Source organism: Sapajus apella, unplaced genomic scaffold (genome assembly GCF_009761245.1).
Source record: "Sapajus apella isolate SASKATOON/1434 unplaced genomic scaffold, GSC_monkey_1.0 scaffold26, whole genome shotgun sequence".
Taxonomy (NCBI): Eukaryota; Metazoa; Chordata; class Mammalia; order Primates; family Cebidae; genus Sapajus; species Sapajus apella.
The window spans coordinates 3,310,477-3,327,546 of record NW_022436966.1 but is presented as its reverse complement, the minus strand read 5'-3'; the positions used below and the strand labels follow the sequence as shown (position 1 = coordinate 3,327,546).

Genomic DNA, 17,070 nt, shown 5'->3' with positions numbered 1-17,070 from the left:
AGCCACCACGCCAGGCCGTGTTCTTGCCTTTTAGGTGCCAAATGCTTCCTGAATTCTTTTCAGCAAATTTCTTGGGATGACTAAAAACCTAATCTACCTTCTATCAGAACGAAGATTTATTTGTAAAAATAAAGGTTTAGAGGAAAATCTTGGGGTACCTAGAAAGTGTTTTTATAAGGACTTGGCTACTAATGATGCTGGCAGCCTATTCAACAGAAGCTCACAAGGGAATATACCTGAAAGACAATTAAGCTTACATGAAACTTGGGAGTACAGTGTGGTATCTGGAGACTCTAAATTGTTTTTTCAGTCATGACTATCGATTTGCTTTTCAAAATACAGTAATGAAAAAGTATCTGAATTAAGTAATAACGCAAACCTTGGGAAGAATGGTTGTAAAAAATTAAACAGGCGGCCGGGCGCGGTGGCTCAAGCCTGTAATCCCAGTACTTAGGGAGGCCGAGGCGGGTGGATCACGAGGTCAAGAGATCGAAACCATCCTGGTGAACATGGTGAAACCCCGTCTCTACTAAAAATACAAAAAATTAGCTGGGCATGGTGGCGCGCGCCTGTAATCCCAGCTACTCAGGAGGCTGAGGCAGGAGAATTGCCTGAACCCAGGAGGCGGAGGTTGCGGTGAGCCGAGATCGCGCCATTGCACTCCAGCCTGGGTAACAAGAGTGAAACTCTGTCTCAAAAAAAAAATCAGACTGTAAAACAATTAAACAGGCAGATATGTCAAAATAGGTCTATCTTCAACTCTACTGCTCAAACTTAAAAAATCAAGGTTAAGAATGGGCGTGGTGGCTCACGAGGTCAGGAGTTTGAGACCAGCCTGGCCAAGATGGTAAAACCCTGTCTCTACTAAAAATTAGCCAGTGCAGTGGCGGGCACCTGTAATCCCAGCTACTTGGGAGGCTGAGGCAGGAGAATCACTTGAACCCAGGAGGCGGAGGTTGCAGTGAGCTGAGATCACGCCACTGCACTTCAGCCTGGGCGACAAGAGCGAGGCTGTCACAGAAAAAAAAAAAAAAAAATCAAGGCTAATAATTAGCAGCTCTTACCACCCCTTGGACCTCTTTATGCTCAATAATTTGCTAAAAGTAAGTTGTCCTTTTTGGTTCACCTTTTTCAAGAACTTTGGGCTTACCACTTTATTAGGTATGTTGTCCTGTGTTAGACAAAGAAGGACTCAAAGTCTGGGTCTTGCTGACAAGTATCAAAACTCTTCTTCAGCTGGGCAAGGTGGCTAACACGTGTAATCCTAGCACTTTGGGAGGCCAAGGCAGACAGACTGCCTGAGCTTAGGAGTTCAAGACCAGCCTGGGCAAAATGGGGAAACCCCGTCTCTACTAAAAATACAAAAAAATTAGCCAGGCATGGTGGCACGTTCCTGTAGTCCCAGCTACTCAGGAGGCTGAGACAGGAGAATCGCTTGAACCTGGGAGGCAGAGGTTGCAGTGAGCCAAGATTGTACCACTGCACTCTAGCCTGGGCAACAGAGCGAGACTCTGTCAAAAAAAAAAAAAAAAAAAACCCTTTTTCAGCAATCACTAAAACTACGGCCCAATGACTGTTGAATGTTTAATCCTATGAGAGCTCAGTATTTGCCTTTTTTCTGTTTTGTTTTTTCCTTTCTCATGTGAATGTCATTGTGATTATCCCTTATAACTTACCTTGGCTACTTTAAAATTTTGGGTGTGGTAAACCAGAAAATCCAGGTTAACTGTGTATACAAATAAAATCAGAAAGTGTGATCTGTGGACTGGCAGATCTGCATTAGGCATCAGTAGAAATGCAAAACCTTAATTAAGTTCCGACCCATACCTACTGAAGTAGAATGTGCATTTTAACAAGATTCCCTGGGGATTCATATACATGTTAAGGTTTCAGAACTATTGGTCTAATGAAGGACCAACTATGAGGCTCTATTGTAGAATAAAGCTCAAGAAGGATTTTCAACAGCTATTTCAAGCCCTAGGACCTTAGGTTCTGTATAGTTGAGATCTTACCTATAGGTAACCAGGATATTACCACAGCTGAATAACTGCCACATGTTCAACTAAAATGGAGATGGAAAATCTAATCTTGCCTGTTATTCGTCATTTCTGGGGGTTACTAACTAGGAAAGTTAATACATATTCCAAAAGGAAAATGAAGTCTCCAAGAGAAATCTTGTATCTTTACTTACCACCATTCCAATATTGTTCTGTTGTCCGCTAGTCGCCATCTCCACACATTCATCTATCACAAGATTCATAAAGGGATCAAATCCCCGCAATATTCCTTGGACATGTCTGCCACCATTTAATTTCACTATTAAAAAGGGAAAAAGATGTTTTAGCAAAATACAAGTATTTGAGATGTTTGACCCACTATCCTTACTGTATGCCAAGCACTGGATTAAACATTTTTGTATTTACTTCCACATTTTAATTTATAAGAATCCTAAAAAGTAGTATTATCCTTACTTTATAGGATAGAATCAAACTTTAGAGCTTTTATTTATTTATTTATTGAGATGGAGGGTCACTCTGTTGCCAGGCTGCAGTGGTGCAATCTAGGCCCACTGTGACCTCCGCCGCCTGGGTTCAAGCAATTCCTGTCTCAGCCTCCCAAGTAGCTGGGACTAAAGGTACATTCCACCATGACCGGCTAATTTTTGTATTTTTTAGTAGAGGCAGGGCTTGGTCAGGTTGGCCTCAAATTCCTGACCTCGGGTGATCCACCCGCCTTGGCCTCCTAAAACGCCGGGATTACAGGCATGAGCCTAGCAGCTTTTATTTTTTTATTTTTTCAGAGATAGCCGTAGAGGGTGGGGGAGTGGCAGGCTCTCTATGTTGCCCTGGCTGGTCTCGAACTCTTCGAGCTCAAGGGATCCTACCACTCTGGCCTCCCAAAGTGCTGCAATTACAGAGGTAAGGCACAGTGCCCAAGTTTTTAAGTAACTGCATTCACGGTTATACAGCTACGGTATGGTAGAAGTGAGATTCAAGCTAAAGCCTGCTTACCTCTAATGCTCATGGTTTTGTCCCCTACATATACTCCAAGCACTGTGTGGGTCAGATTTTTAGTTAAACTGAACAAATTCCTACATATTCCCAAGAAACAAAATAATTTTTCCTTATCTAAGTCTTTTGTAGCTTATTTAAAGGAAAAAAGGTTGATAAATCCTGTTAATTTTGTCAAAGTGAGGAAGGGCTTATGTAATATAAAGTCTGAAGTGCTATTAAATTCATTAAACATCAGAAATTAGGTAAATAAAATTGTTTAGTTAGGATTAAGTAATCTGCTTAATTAATCGATATGAATTAGAGGTCCTGTGTGCTTTAAATTTTTATAAAGTTGCAAAAAACCCAAAACAACAAACTTACATGATAACTTCTTGTCCATAAATCTGAAAAAGCAAAAGGGTAAAGATTATATAACCAATTAAAAAATTTTAAGCATAAACAAGTTCATAAATAGGTATAGTTAAAATAAAAAATTTATACAACAGGAATAATGACATCTAAAATAGTAAAAATACTGTACTACTGTGAAAAGTGAGGGAATAGGGCAAGGTAGCTCATGCCTGTAATCCCAGCACTTTAGGGGGCTGAGGTGGGTGAACTGCTTGAGCTCAGGAGTTGAGACCAGCCTGAGCAACATGGTGAAACCCCACCTCTATCAAAAATACAAAAATTAACTGGGAGTGGTGGCATGTGCCTATGGTTCCAGCTATGTGGGAGGCTGAGGTCGGAGGATCACTGGAACCTGTGACGTTGAGGCTGCAGTGAGCCACTGAATTCCAGCTGGGCAATAGAGCAAAACCCCGTTTCAGGGTAAAAAAAAAAAAAAAGTTACCTAAATTAGACATTCTACAAAGCAAAGTAATTTGGGAAGGGGAAAGACAATAAAGATGAAACATATTTAGACTGTGTTAATCTACATTAAGTGGAGTCTTTATACTAATGTGAATTACAAAAACATTCTTATTGTTCAATACTATGTTGTTTCATTGACCTAAGTTTTTTTACTTCTTTCTTTCTTTTCTTTTTTTAAAAGAGATAGTGTCTCATTATGTTGATCAGGCTGGTCTTGAATTCCTGGCCTCAAAAAATATGCTTCCCCTCAGTCTCCCAAAGTGCTGCTGAGATTACACAGGCATAAGCTACCTCATCTGGTCTCATTAACCTAATTTTCAATAATTGGGTTTTACAGTCATAACAGAAAAACAAAGACTTGTTTACATTTGGTTATTTCCAAAACTAAGTTGTAAAGACAGCAAACAGTAAACAAACCATAGCCAATTCAATAGGTATTTTATATTCGAGATAAAAAGGAGTGTTCTTTTATTTAACATGAAAGCATCAAGCATAAATGTTCAGGGCAGTCCTCAACATTTAAGTATATTTTAGTACAACAAATGCATATTTTGAAACTTCAAACAATATGAATTAAGGAAAATTCAATTTTAGTGGAATATGAGACTACTAAGCCATGCAGTCAAATCAGTTTTTAACCTCTTCCATTTATAGGCCAGAAAACATGAAATTTCATTCGGTTTTAAAAATTTCATTCAAACTTTAAAATATAAAAAAATGGGAAAAATTTTAGCATATGGGCTGTGAAGTGGGCACTTACTCAATTTTAATTTACAGAATAATCATGGAAGAATTCAAATATAAAACAGGGAGCATGGCTGAAGGAGGGAGTAGACATTTACAAGTAAAAATGTATTTATGAAGTATGATGAACAAGACTATATTTCAATAAGATATATAAAAGCATAGCAAATATAACACCCAAGATCTTATTCAATCTTTACAAGGACTTTGCAATTATGGTCTAGTATTACCACCATTTTACAGATGGAGAACTAGGTATGGAAAGGTTAAGTAAATTGTTCAAAGTCACACAGGAAGTGTGAGCAAATACAAATTGTTGAGATTGACTGGAGAACAGAACACTTATTTGTGGCTGTAAGGTTTGGCGTTTGAATGTTGGGTGGGTTAAATATAGACTTGATTTTGCATATTGTGATAAATTATTATTATTATTTTTTATTTATTTATTTTTTTTTTTTGAGACGGAGTCTCGCTCTTGTTACCCAGGCTGGAGTGCAATGGCGCGATCTCGGCTCACCACAACCTCCGCCTCCTGGGTTCAGGCAATTCTCCTGCCTCAGCCTCCTGAGTAGCTGAGATTACAGGCACGCGCCACCATGCCCAGCTAATTTTTTGTATTTTTAGTAGAGATGGGGTTTCACCATGTTGACCAGGATGGTCTCGATCTCTTGACCTCGTGATCCACCCGCCTCGGCCTCCCAAAGTGCTGGGATTACAGGCTTGAGCCACCGCGCCCGGCCTTTGTGATAAATTATTAAAGCAGTTACTGGGAAGACTACTGTGGCAGCAAATTTCAAAAAGTGGCAGGGAAGAATTCAGTTAAGCCAGGGTATCTCAACTTCTGCACTACTGACTTTTGGGACTAGATAATTTTGAATTGTTGGGGGCAGTCCAATAAGTGGTGGGAAGTTTAGCAGCATCCCTGTGTCTACTCACTAGAAGTCAGTAGCACCAGATTCCCTACTCCCTCATTTAAGAACCAGAGTGGCCAGGAGCAATGGCTCACGCCTGTAACCCCAGCACTTTGGAAGGCCGAGGTGGGGGTATCACAAGGTCAGGAGTTCAAGACCAGCCTGACCAACATGGTGAAATCCCATCTCTACTACAAATACAAAAATTAGCCGGGTGTGGTGGCAGGCGCCTGTAATCCCAGCTATTCCGGAGGCTGAGGCAGGAGAATCGATTGATCCTAGGAGGCGGAGACTGCAGTGAACTGAGATCATGCCACTGTACTCCAGCCTGGGTGACACAGCAAGACTCCATCCCCCCACCTAAAAAACAAAAAAAAAAAACACCAAACACCAAAACCAAACCAACCAACCAAACAAAAAAAGAACCACTGAGCCGGGCGCGGTGGCTCACTCCTGTAATCCCAGCACTTTGGGAGGCCGAGGCGGGTGGATCACGAGGTCAAGAGATCGAGACCATCCTGGTCAACATGGTGAAACCCCGTCTCTACTAAAACTACAAAAAATTAGCTGGGCATGGTGGCGCGTGCCTGTAATCCCAGCTACTCAGGAGGCTGAGGCAGGAGAATTGCCTGAACCCAGCGGAGGTTGCGGTGAGCCGAGATTGCGCCATTGCACTCCAGCCTGGGCAACAAGAGCGAAACTCCGACTCAAAACAAAACAAAACAAAACAAACAAACAAAAAAAAAAGAACCACTAAGCCAGGAGGATGGCATAAAGGTGTAAAAGATGCTGCTGCTGTCTTTGAGAAAGTAGAGGAAGAAAAGTCATTTTGGCAGCAGATTTGACGGGACTGCACAATTCATGAAACCTATGGATGAGAAGAGAAAGGTATTAACACTAGCTTCCTTCTCTGAAATTTTCAAAAACTATGTTATCAATCAGAAAGAAAATCTTAGATTACAAGTAGAGAATGGTACTTTTGTTTAAAAAAAAAAATTTTCAGCACTCTGATGAATCCAGAGGATACTACGTTACCACCTCACCAAAATAGAATTAATTTTCAGATAAACATTTTCACAACAATAATTTCTAAGTAAGTTCGATTTTTCTTATGTTGGGCTTATGCTTTAATAATTAATTCCTTAACAGACCTAACTAAAATTTAAACGCAAGGAGTTTTCACACAAAGATGGCTTTGATACAAATGCACCTTTAAAAGCAAAAATATTATTATTATTTTTTGAAAAAGAGTTGCTCTTGTTGTCCAGGCTGGTGTGCAATGGCACAATCTCGGCTCACTGCAACTGCAACCTCCGCCTCTCGGATTCTAGCAATTCTCCTGCCTCAGCTTCCTAAGTAGTTGGGATTACAGGCCCCATCCGTCACACCTGGCTAATTTTTTGTATTTTTAGTAGAGACGGGGTTTCACGACGTTGGCCAGGCTGGTCTCAAACTCCTGACCTCAGGTGATCCACCCCCCTCGGTCTCTCAAAGTGCTGGGATTACAGGCGTGAACCACTGCGCCCGGCCGCAAAATTATCAAATAGGAATTTTTCCTTATGTCTAACTTCTGTGGGCCTGGTAATAAAGGAACTATACACAAAGCCAGCCGCACGCTATGCCAGAGAAAACTGATCCCTGTAACAATTCTGCACCCTTGGCGCAATTCAGCTACATGTGGAATTCCAGCATCAAGGAGTATAAACAAAACAGAAACGTACTCAGGAAACGCAGAACATGTTAAGTCCAGTCAAGAAGTATTTGAAGAGTTTAAAGCTTTACATTGAGTCCTACCTGAAGTAAGGCTCTCCTACCTAAAGTTGTTTGATTTTACTGGGTGTGTAGAAAAAAACTTCAAAACACTAGCCTTCTCTGATTAGAAAAAAGTTAATGTTATAAAAAAAAATGAATATTCTTACATAGTTTTAACATCACAGCAAGATAACACACGACATTCAAACTTAACGTAAAAGGCAAGAAAAAGGAATGAGGTTTCTAAGTAAAAGCTCAAAGAAATAGCTACAAACACATTCTCTAAAGTTAAAGTGGCTTTTGGAGTCTGATGCCTCACGGAGTCTTTAAAAACACTTCCATTCCAGTCCCTCTTAGGTTCCTCTACAGAATTACCCCCTCTAGCCATCTATCTAGAACATGATGCTATTCGAGATGTTCAACAAAAGGTGGCATTCAAGATCTTCAAGGAACGAGGGACGGAGAGCGCGGGGTGACCAGGGACCCGACCACAGCACCGGGAGGCGGGTCGGCCGGAAGGAGGTGCAGTGGCTGCCGGCGGTAACCACGCCGACGCGCTAGCTCTGCGCGGGCTTCACGTCCCAAGCGCGGGAGCCTGGCCGAGATCCCGGCGACCTCGGACCCGAAGAAGAAATGAGGTGGTGGCTCAAGCCATTCGGCGAATGGGGAGGGAACAAAGGGACTCGGGGGACTCACAGAAGCGACCGTTTCGGTTTGGTTCTCATACATACTTACTTTTTCAACTCGGGAGGGTGAGCTTTGCTCATGATGGCTACTCCGCAGGCACACAGAGGCCTTGGAACGGAATGCACGGCCTACTCTACGCTCCCGCAGTAGGCCCGGCGTCTTGCGTCGAGCGTCACCGACCTCGTTAGCCAATCGATTGTCGGCAGTTTTTACACTTCACCTCGCGATACCCGAGAGTCTCGGACACCGTTGAGCTTCCGATTGCGCTGTCAGCGATTGGCCCGGACGGAGGGGTGCGTTCTCTAGGCATCTTGCTAAATTCCGTTTTCTTTGTGCAAAATTCAGAAAACGAGTACTCTGCCTATGGAAACCACTCCCCCCGCAAAAAAAACCAAACCAAACCAAAACAAACAACAACAAAAAAAAACCCTCCGGGTGCCGTAAATTCCAGAACTTTGGGAGGCTCGCTTGAGCCCAGGAGTTCGAGACCAGCCTGAGCAACATAGTGAGACACGCCCCCAACCTTCTCTATTTAAAAAATAAAATTGGGATAAAGGTCCCGTCTCTAGCTTCGGGGCAAACCCGGCCAATCCCGCATGTCTGTGGATCGTATCGCTTATTTTCTTCATATATACCGAATGATAACGAGCCGTAGAGGAATGGACCCCTGTATTTCTTTGGCAGGTATCCTTATAGCATACTGTCAGATCAAGCCTAGGGTTCCGGTAAAATGTAAATTAGTGGCCTCTGCACCACTGGATGGTAAGGTGATTAGGCCTGTCTCTAAGAATTTCAACCTGTTTCCGACTGGCGATCTTGCAAATAATTTTTTTTTTTTTTCGAGGTGAGGTCACCCAGGCTGGAATGGATGGTGTGATCATGGCTTACTGTAACCTCGAACTCCTGGCCTCAAGTGATCCTCCCACCTCAGCCTCCTGAGCTGTTGAGACTACAGGCACATGCCACTGTGCCCAGCTAATATATACATACATACATATATAAATATATATTTGTGTGTGTGTATGGGTGTAGAAACGAGGTCTTGCTTTGTTGCCCAGGCTGTCCTCCAATTCCTGGCCTTAAGTGATCCTCCTGACCCTGGCTCCCAAAGTGTTGGTATTACAGGCGTGAGCCAGCATGCCTGGCAGTCCTGCAATTTTTCAAACACTGCCTCCAAACTCGCTGATGTGCTGTTGCTTCTGTATATAAAATTGTGAAGTGCAGCATACAAACATTCTCTAATATAAGGTATTTCTTTTTCATGTCAAGATGTGTAAAAAGTGGTCTCTGACTTGTTCCCAGTTGATACATTATCCTAAAGTAGGAGAATCCACATATCATAAAAGACTAAACCAAAATAGAATGCCTTGTTGATTTTAAATAGGGGATGGTTCTCAAAAATTCAGTTCATTCCTGATATTCTGGAATGGCTCTATTTAAATACCAATGATAGTAAAGACTTAAACTCATCATATATTTTGCACTCTCTTAGTACTCAAAATCCTAGACACTTGATTGTTTCTAGCAGGGTCATAGCTTTGTACCTTTCCTACCACTTGCTATTAGTGTTTAGTTGAAGCGAGAGACCTGACATAATGAATTTCTCTTTTTAGCCTCATAGTTTCTTTTCTACATTAATGAACTTCAAGTCACAATAACCTAGCCTGCTCTCAAAGTTTTTCACATTTACAATGAACAAGTTCTGCATCTGAACCATAACAAATAACTGATTTCCACTCTTTTGAACATGCTAAACTCATTTAACCGGTTAAAAGAAGCATACTGAGAAAGTTAACATATTCACTACCCAGATATAAGGAAATAAAACACAATAGTGGGGAGAAAATTAAACCTTATTTATTTTAAAAATCAAACCACTAGGAAAATATATCACAGCCTGGAAACAGCAAGTGGACAGGCTACATTATCATTTCAAGTAATAAGTTGGTGAAAATACAGTGAGGTTGCTACCAAAACAATAAGGTGTCATGCTGGGGCAGGAACGCTGCAAGTTGCAAAAGCCCGAGGCAAAAGTGGTATTTGGTAATGGGGGCTGCCTCTCTTTTGCTCTAAGGGAGTCAGCTCATCCTAGCCCAAGCTGGTTACTTTTTCTCCCTCGATTTCCTGTTGCCAGGGGTTTGTCTCAATTGGGCTCTGTTAATTCAGGGGGCTAAGTAGGCAATGCCAGGTTTAGGTTTTCGTTCCATCTGTTCTGTAAAAACCAGGCTTTTCCAAATCCAGTACTTTATAACTCTGTTATAATCAAGTAGCCAACTGGTCCTCTTTCATTCCTGTAGTATTCCTAGATACTAGTATAGATCACAATCAAAATCCCTTTCTCTTCAAGGGGAAAGTGTTCCTGCAAGATTGTCCTGTCATGCTGGGGGCAGTGGCTCACGCCTATAATCCCAGCACTTTGGGAGGCCAAGGCGGGTGGATCACCTGAGGTTGGGAGTTCGAGACCAGCGTGACCAACATGGAGAAACCCTGTCTCTACTAGAAATACAAAATTAGCCAGGCGTGGTGGCGCACGCCTGTAATCCCAGCTACTCGGGAGGCTGAGGCAGGAGATTCGCTTGAATCCGAGAGGCAGACTTTGCGGTGAGCCGAGATCGTGCCATTGCACTCCAGCCTGGGTAACAAGAGTGAAACTCCGTCTCAAAAAAAAAAAAAAAAAAATTTTCCTGTCATTGTCATTTTGCTACAGTCTCAGGGCCCATCAGCGAGTAATTATGCTTCTCATAATTAGTGTGTCATCACCTCTCATGTTTTTGCATGGTCCCCAGGCTGAAAGATGCAGCATGTAATAATTTTAAGAAATGTACATCCACATCTTGATGACCAGAAATGGGGATCCACAAGGAACCTTTCAAAATTCTTATCCAAACTAGTCTCCCTCCTAATTCCACATCTTAAAATCAACTTGAATGCCCTTGTATAAATAACACAAAACCAAGAACACAAAGACTCAGAAAACTTTTTCCCTTCTAAGTTAGTGACCTCATGGATTTTGTTTCACAGTTTATGGAAAATGGCGTGGTGACACTTCTGGTAAACAGGATGTTGGCAACAAAGAGAAAATATCTCTCCTCAAACTGCAACTCTAACCTGCCAGGCTGTTGGTACCTGTGTAGTAAGAAGAGTCTGGTACCTTGGAGGGCTCTGGCTTGTTACAGGGAAGATCCTTCCTGCCAGGACAGGCACTGGCCACAGGAAATACAAGCTCCAAAATTCTCCTGTAATGTCTTTGACCCAATTTAGCACCACTTTTTTCCATTTCATTTTTTAGGACTGAAACATAAAAGAAGCAGTGTCCAGAGGCAACTGACATATGCCTTACACTTGCAGCCATCCTTAATTTCTTCATTCATAAACTTTGCTTAAAAGACTAAAATTCCCAATTCCTTATAAAAAATATATTCTTGCCCTCAGCCCCGATGGGCATTGGCAAAGACTTTTATTTCCCCATGGATAAGAGAGCCTCCTTCATCTTCTTGGTCATAGTTGGGATAAGGTGCATGTGGTCATCCACACACTTGGTCACACAACCGTCCAGCTGCTGCTTCACCTGAAGCTCCTTACTCCCAGCATCTATTGAATCTTTGGCTTTGTCATTGCAATGCATGGTGCACCGAGCCAGGCGGTCCTGCGGCAAGAAGGAAGAAGGTAGAGAAAGCTGAGAATAAGGCCTCCATTTACTGTGTGCTCATTACGTGCTCATTACAGGCTTGATATATATTATCTTGATCAATTAAAGGCACACTGTAGTGTGATTGGCCAAGATTTTTTTTTTTTTTTGAGACAGCATCTCACTCTGTTGCCCAGGCTGCAGTGCTGTGCTACAGTGGCACAATTATGGTTTACTGCAGACTCAACGTCCCAGGCTCAAGCTATCTTCCCACCTCAGCTCTCAAGTAGCTAGGACCACAGGCACATGCCACCACTCCTGGCTAATATTTTCTTAAAAAGATCTCCCTATGTGGCCCAGGTTGGTCCCAAACTCCTAGGCTCAAGTGATCCTCCCTCCTCAGCCTCCCAAAGTGTTGGGATTATAGGCGTGAGCCACTGTGTTTGGCCTGCCAAGACTGTCTTGACTCAAACGAAAAGTGGCACCAGGAGGGCCCAAACTGTTACTAGAAAGCAGGTGAATGACAGAATAAATTATACAGAAAGTTCTTCCAGGAAGTGGGAGGTCCCTAGAGGTTACTGTAAGACTTACAAACATCTTGATTCTTTAAAGTCTGTTCTTTCTACGGGAAAACGTTCAATTCAACAAATATTATTGAGCGTATACTATGTGCCAGGCACTTTTTAAAAAATGTTAGGGAATATAGCAATGGGTAAAACAAAGTTCTTACCCTTACAGAACTTACATTCCAGTGAGAGGAAAGAGACAAAGTAAATGGAGATGTTGAGGAATTAGTTGGGTATATGAATCTGGAGTTTATGAGTAAGGTCTGCTATACAGATACAAATGCAGGAGCTGGCTAGGCACAGTGGCTCACGCCTGTGATCCCAGCACTTTAGGAGGCCGAGGTGGGTGGATCACGAGGTCAGGAGTTCAAGATCAGCCTGGCCAACATGGTGAAACCCCGTCTCTACTAAAAATACAAAAATTAACTGTGCGTGGAGGTGGGCGCCTGTAATCCCAGCTACTTAGGAGGCTGAGGCAGGAGAATTGCATGAACTGGGACCTGGGAGGCAGAGGTTGCAGTGAGCTGAGATTGTGCCACTACACTCCAGCCTGGGCTACAAAGCGAGACTCCTTCTCATTCATAAATAAAGGCAGGAGCTGTCAGCATACAGATTATATTTATAGCTATGAGGCTAGAGACTAGAGAAGTAGTCAGAAAGGAGAAAAGAACCAGACAGCTCTGGGCAATCTGATGCTTAGAGGCTGGAGAGGGGAAGAGACAGCAAAGGAGGCCAAGAAAGGGTGGCCAACAGGATGCCAGGAGGGTGACATGTCTTGGTGACCAACTGAATAAAGTGCTTTAAGGCGAGGGATCCACTGTGTCAATGATGTAGACAGAGTAAGATGAAGACTCAGAAATGACCCCCGGATTCGGCCCCATGGAGATGAGTGGCAGGAGCAGTTCTGGCCAGTGAAGAAAGTCCACTAAAAAGATCATGGAGAGGGTTATAGAGCAGTCCAAGAATCAAATTATCAAAGACTCTATCTATAAAATTAGCTGTCAAAAAGAACACAAAGAAACCCTTTGCGGTTCCATGATCTTGGAGAAGTTATTTCTCCATAATGGCAGAACTTTGAAGAGTTTTGAATGGAAGAAAGTAAAGATGTATCACATTAGGTATAATTTTTCCATGTGGATGGAACCTCAGGCTATGAAAGGCTGGTTTGGAAGTGGGCTTGAGGCTGGGCGTGGTGGCTCAAGCCAGCAATCCAAGCACTTTGGAGGCCAAGATGGGCGGATCACCTGAGGTCGGGAGTTCAAGACCAGCCTGACCAACATGGTGAAACCCCATCTTAAAAAAAAAAAAAAAAAAAAGGGAAGTGGGCTTGCTTGCCCCAGGTTCCAGAAACATATACTTAGAAGATGGGAGTAAAATGAAGTTGTAGATACTCTTTGCTCCAGAGAAGGAAAGAGGGAGCTCTTTTATTAACCTCAGAGGGGCTTGTGAGCCAGGAATCTGTGAGTCAACAGTGATAATGATTCACATAAATGGCTGCTCCTTACTGACAGAGAAGCTGCCAACTGGGTATAGCAAGTAGGGGCAGTCCTGGGTGAGTTTATAAGGCCACAAAATGGTGGAAGGGTGTTTCTCTAATCTGTACCTTTTCAAGGATATCCTACTTTCCTAGAGATTCTGCTGTTGTAAAAATAAAATAATATATGTTTTAGGAAACTTTATACTTCACAGTATACATACTGTATTTGGTAGTTATGGGAAAAGAAACAAACTCCCTGTCTCCAACAAACTGCCTTTGGGCTGTTGGTCATGAACTCCCCTGGTAACTCCTTTTGATATCATTTCTTTTTTTTTCTTCAGACAGAGTCTCATTCTGTTGCCCAGGCTGGAGTGCAGTGGCATGATCTCAGCTCACTGCAACCTCTGCCTCCTGGGTTGAAGGGATTCTCCTGCCTCAGCCTCCTGAGTAGCTGGGACTACAAGTGCATGCCACCATGTCCGGCTAATGCTTTGTGTTTTTAGTGGAGACAGGGTTTCACAGTGTTAACCAGGATGGTCTCGATCTCCTGACCTCGTTATCCACCTGTGTCGGCCTCCCAAAGTGCTGGGATACAGGCGTGAGCCACTGTGCCTGACCACATCATTTCTATAGGAAAACATAGTTCATCTTAAGGCACTTGACTGCCAAGACTTTTCCCAAAATTTCAAACCCTGTGAAAACTGATTGGCCATCACCATCACCACTGTTAACAGAACCAAGACACTAAAGCCAAGAGTTTTGAACAAATGCTTGTCATCACCTGCAAAAGTCTAGATCAAGGACTAGAGTGCTCTGTCTAGGATATTTCTCACCTGGAACTTCTCCAACTCACTGGTGATTAAAGCCTGGGCTTGAGCCAGAGGCGCATGACAGCGCTCGATGCACTGGTGCACCTGCTGCATGGAGGCCTGGCTGTCCTCACAACAGCTGGCGCTGCACCGGAACATGAGACCCTGGGGAGAAAGGGCAGGGTGAGGTGAGACAGGAGAGCCTCTTGGGGACAGAAATGACTATGGAGCACTACAGAAGTTAGAAGGCCATGTGTATATTTGCACCTCCCTCTCCATCTTCTGCTTTTACCTTCCCTGAGAATAGACTGCAGGACCTTAAAACCACCACTGGGGAAAATTATCCTCAATGTCTAGTGTAGTGTTTCATGGTCTCCTTGCTGCTAGCTCATTGGCACCTGTTGCACCGATGGTCAGGCGAACAGGGGTTCGTCAGGATGGGTGAGGGTGGGGTGGATGAAGCCAAGTTCTGAAAACCAGGTGCCTCTTGCACAGGGTTCAGAGGTCAGCAACCTAGTAATCCACATTCCACCAGAGGACAGCCGATCCACTAATCAATGACCCAAGGGGCACTACACTCTGTGAGGGAAGCGGGACCCACACGCACAGAGGCACTGCGGGGCTCAGAGCACAACAGTGTGGAAACCTGTGCTGTTTCTACACTGTGAAGCGGACATGATCTGGCCATTGGGGAGGCCGGGAGCCCTCGCCTTTCTGGTCTTTCACCTTGGCCGCGCCGCTGCTGGGCCTCGGGCGGCTCACCTGCGGAAGGGGCGGCGCAAGAGGGGAAGGTGGCGGGGCGAGCGCCTGCCACTAGGGGCTTCCCACCTGCCGCCGGGGACGCGCCTGCCTGGGGCCGGAAGGGGCGGAAAACCGCCTCGCGCATGGCGAGGGCGCACAGATTTCATCCGATCCGCCAAAGCTTCCGTAGTCCTGTCAGAGGCCGCCGCGGCGAGCCCAGGACCGCGCACGCCCTGTGTGCAGGGACGCGGGTTGCGGCGCCAGGCGTCGCGTGGTGGCTGAGGGAGGGGCACGGAACCCACCCGCTGAGAAGGGGGTCCCGGCTCGGCCCCTGCTCAGCTACCTGCATCTTCCGGATGTTCTCTTTCTCCAGACTCTTCACCATGGAGTCCACCGCCTCCTGCACCCGCAGCTGCTGCAGCTCCGCCATGGCGACCCCGCGCTGCCCCGCGCCGCGCCGCGCCGGCGCCCACATGGAATCGGCTCACGGGCCCGCCTCCTCACCCCCCTTCGCCGCCCGCCCTTCCCGGGCCCACACCGCCCCCTGGCGGCCGAGCGGAGCCACTGTACGCCGGCGTCCTCGAGCCCACCGCCCTCCTCCCCCCCTGGGAAGCGATCGCGGGAACACCTCTTGCGGCTGCAGCCTGTCTTTCCTCCTCGCCTCCCTTGATCCCTCCCCTTTCATTCCTTAAAAATATTTAATGTAATTTACAGGCCGGGGGCAGCGGCTCACGCCTGTAATCCCAGCACTTTGGGAGGCCGAGGTGGGCGGATCACTAGGTCAGGAGTTCGACACCAGCCTGACTAACATGGTGAAACCCCGTCTCTACTAAAAATACAAAAATTAGCCGGGCGGCGTGCCGGCGCGCGCCTGTAATCACAGCTACAGGAGGCTGCGGCAGGACAATCGCTTGAACCCGGGAGGGAGGCAGAGGTTGCAATGAGCCGAGATTGTGCCACTTTACTCCAGCCTGGGCAACAGAATGACACTCTGTCAAAAAAAAAAAAAAACAAAAAAAAAACAAAAAAAAACCATACAGATAAATGCCCAGATTTTAGGCGTGCAGCTTGATGAGTTTTAACAAACCCTGTCGGCCAGCATGGCGGCTCACGCCTGTAATCCCAGAATTTTGGGAGGCGAAGGCAGGTGGATCACCTGGGCTCAGGAGTTCGAGACCAGCCTGGCCAACATGACGAAACCCTGGCTCTACTAAAAATACAAAAATTAACCGGGCATCGTGGCACATGCCTGCAGTCCCAGCTACTTAGGAGGCAGGGGCAGGAGAATTGCTTGAACGGTACAGGTAGATGTTGCAAGCTTTCCTCCTACCTCTGCCTATCAAAGGGATTACAGGTATGTACCACCCCCCGAGTACAGATTTTATTTTCTTTTGGGTAAATATCTAGAAATGAAATTGTTGGATCACAGTGTAGATGTTTGTTTATGCATTTCTTTTTTTTTTTTTTTGAGACAGAGTTTCGCTCTTGTTGCCTAGGCTGGAGTGCAATGGCCTGATCTTGGCTCACCGCAACCTGTGGCTCCCGGGTTCAAGTGATTCTCCTGCCTCAACCTCTCAAGTAGCTGGGATTACAGGCATGCGCCACCACGACCGGCTAATTTTGTATTTTCAGTTTCTCCATGTTGGTCAGGCTGTTCTCAAACTCCCGACCTCAGGTGATCCACCAGCCTCAGCCTCCCAGAGCGCTGGGATCACAGGCATGAGCCACCCCACCCTGCCTATGCATTTATTTCTAATAAAAAATAAACCTCAGAGACAAAGTGGAGGCTACAGATATTCAGTTATCAATGAAGCACTTATATGCCAGCAACGTGAAACTGTTTCTGAATTCATGGAGCAGTTTTATTTGGAATGTCCCACCCATAACTG

At 44.8% G+C, this 17,070-nt stretch overlaps 2 protein-coding genes across 2 annotated transcripts; both read right to left on the bottom strand.

The window, feature by feature from the left end:
• Positions 1 to 1,633: 1,633 nt before the first annotated feature.
• On the bottom strand, positions 1,634 to 8,163 carry SNRPG (small nuclear ribonucleoprotein polypeptide G). Its single transcript, XM_032291824.1, has 3 exons — positions 8,009 to 8,163; positions 3,375 to 3,397; positions 1,634 to 2,316 (listed from the first exon to the last, which is right to left on the bottom strand). Exons 1-3 carry the CDS (start codon positions 8,038 to 8,040, stop codon positions 2,132 to 2,134), a joined length of 240 nt encoding a protein of 79 aa, XP_032147715.1. The 5' UTR covers positions 8,041 to 8,163; the 3' UTR covers positions 1,634 to 2,131.
• Positions 8,164 to 11,248: 3,085 nt separating this feature from the next.
• On the bottom strand, positions 11,249 to 15,688 carry FAM136A (family with sequence similarity 136 member A). Its single transcript, XM_032291823.1, has 3 exons — positions 15,525 to 15,688; positions 14,465 to 14,605; positions 11,249 to 11,606 (listed from the first exon to the last, which is right to left on the bottom strand). The coding sequence occupies exons 1-3, from the start codon at positions 15,654 to 15,656 to the stop codon at positions 11,418 to 11,420; spliced, it is 462 nt and encodes a 153-aa protein (XP_032147714.1). The 5' UTR covers positions 15,657 to 15,688; the 3' UTR covers positions 11,249 to 11,417.
• Between the last annotated feature and the right edge of the window lie 1,382 nt (positions 15,689 to 17,070).

Bases quoted from the DNA above. Each gene is read 5' to 3' on its own strand.
- SNRPG (XM_032291824.1), bottom strand. From the start codon at position 8,040: ATGAGCAAAGCTCACCCTCCCGAGTTGAAAAA. The intron at 3,398-8,008 runs GTAAGTATGTAT...TTGCTTTTTCAG, and splicing joins CACCCTCCCGAGTTGAAAAA to ATTTATGGACAAGAAGTTAT. The intron at 2,317-3,374 runs GTAAGTTTGTTG...CCTTTTTAATAG, and splicing joins TATGGACAAGAAGTTATCAT to TGAAATTAAATGGTGGCAGA.
- FAM136A (XM_032291823.1), bottom strand. From the start codon at position 15,656: ATGTGGGCGCCGGCGCGGCGCGGCGCGGGGCAGCGCGGGGTCGCCATG. The intron at 14,606-15,524 runs GTAGCTGAGCAG...CTTTCTCCCCAG, and splicing joins AGAACATCCGGAAGATGCAG to GGTCTCATGTTCCGGTGCAG. The intron at 11,607-14,464 runs GTGAGAAATATC...TTCTTGCCGCAG, and splicing joins GTGAGTTGGAGAAGTTCCAG to GACCGCCTGGCTCGGTGCAC.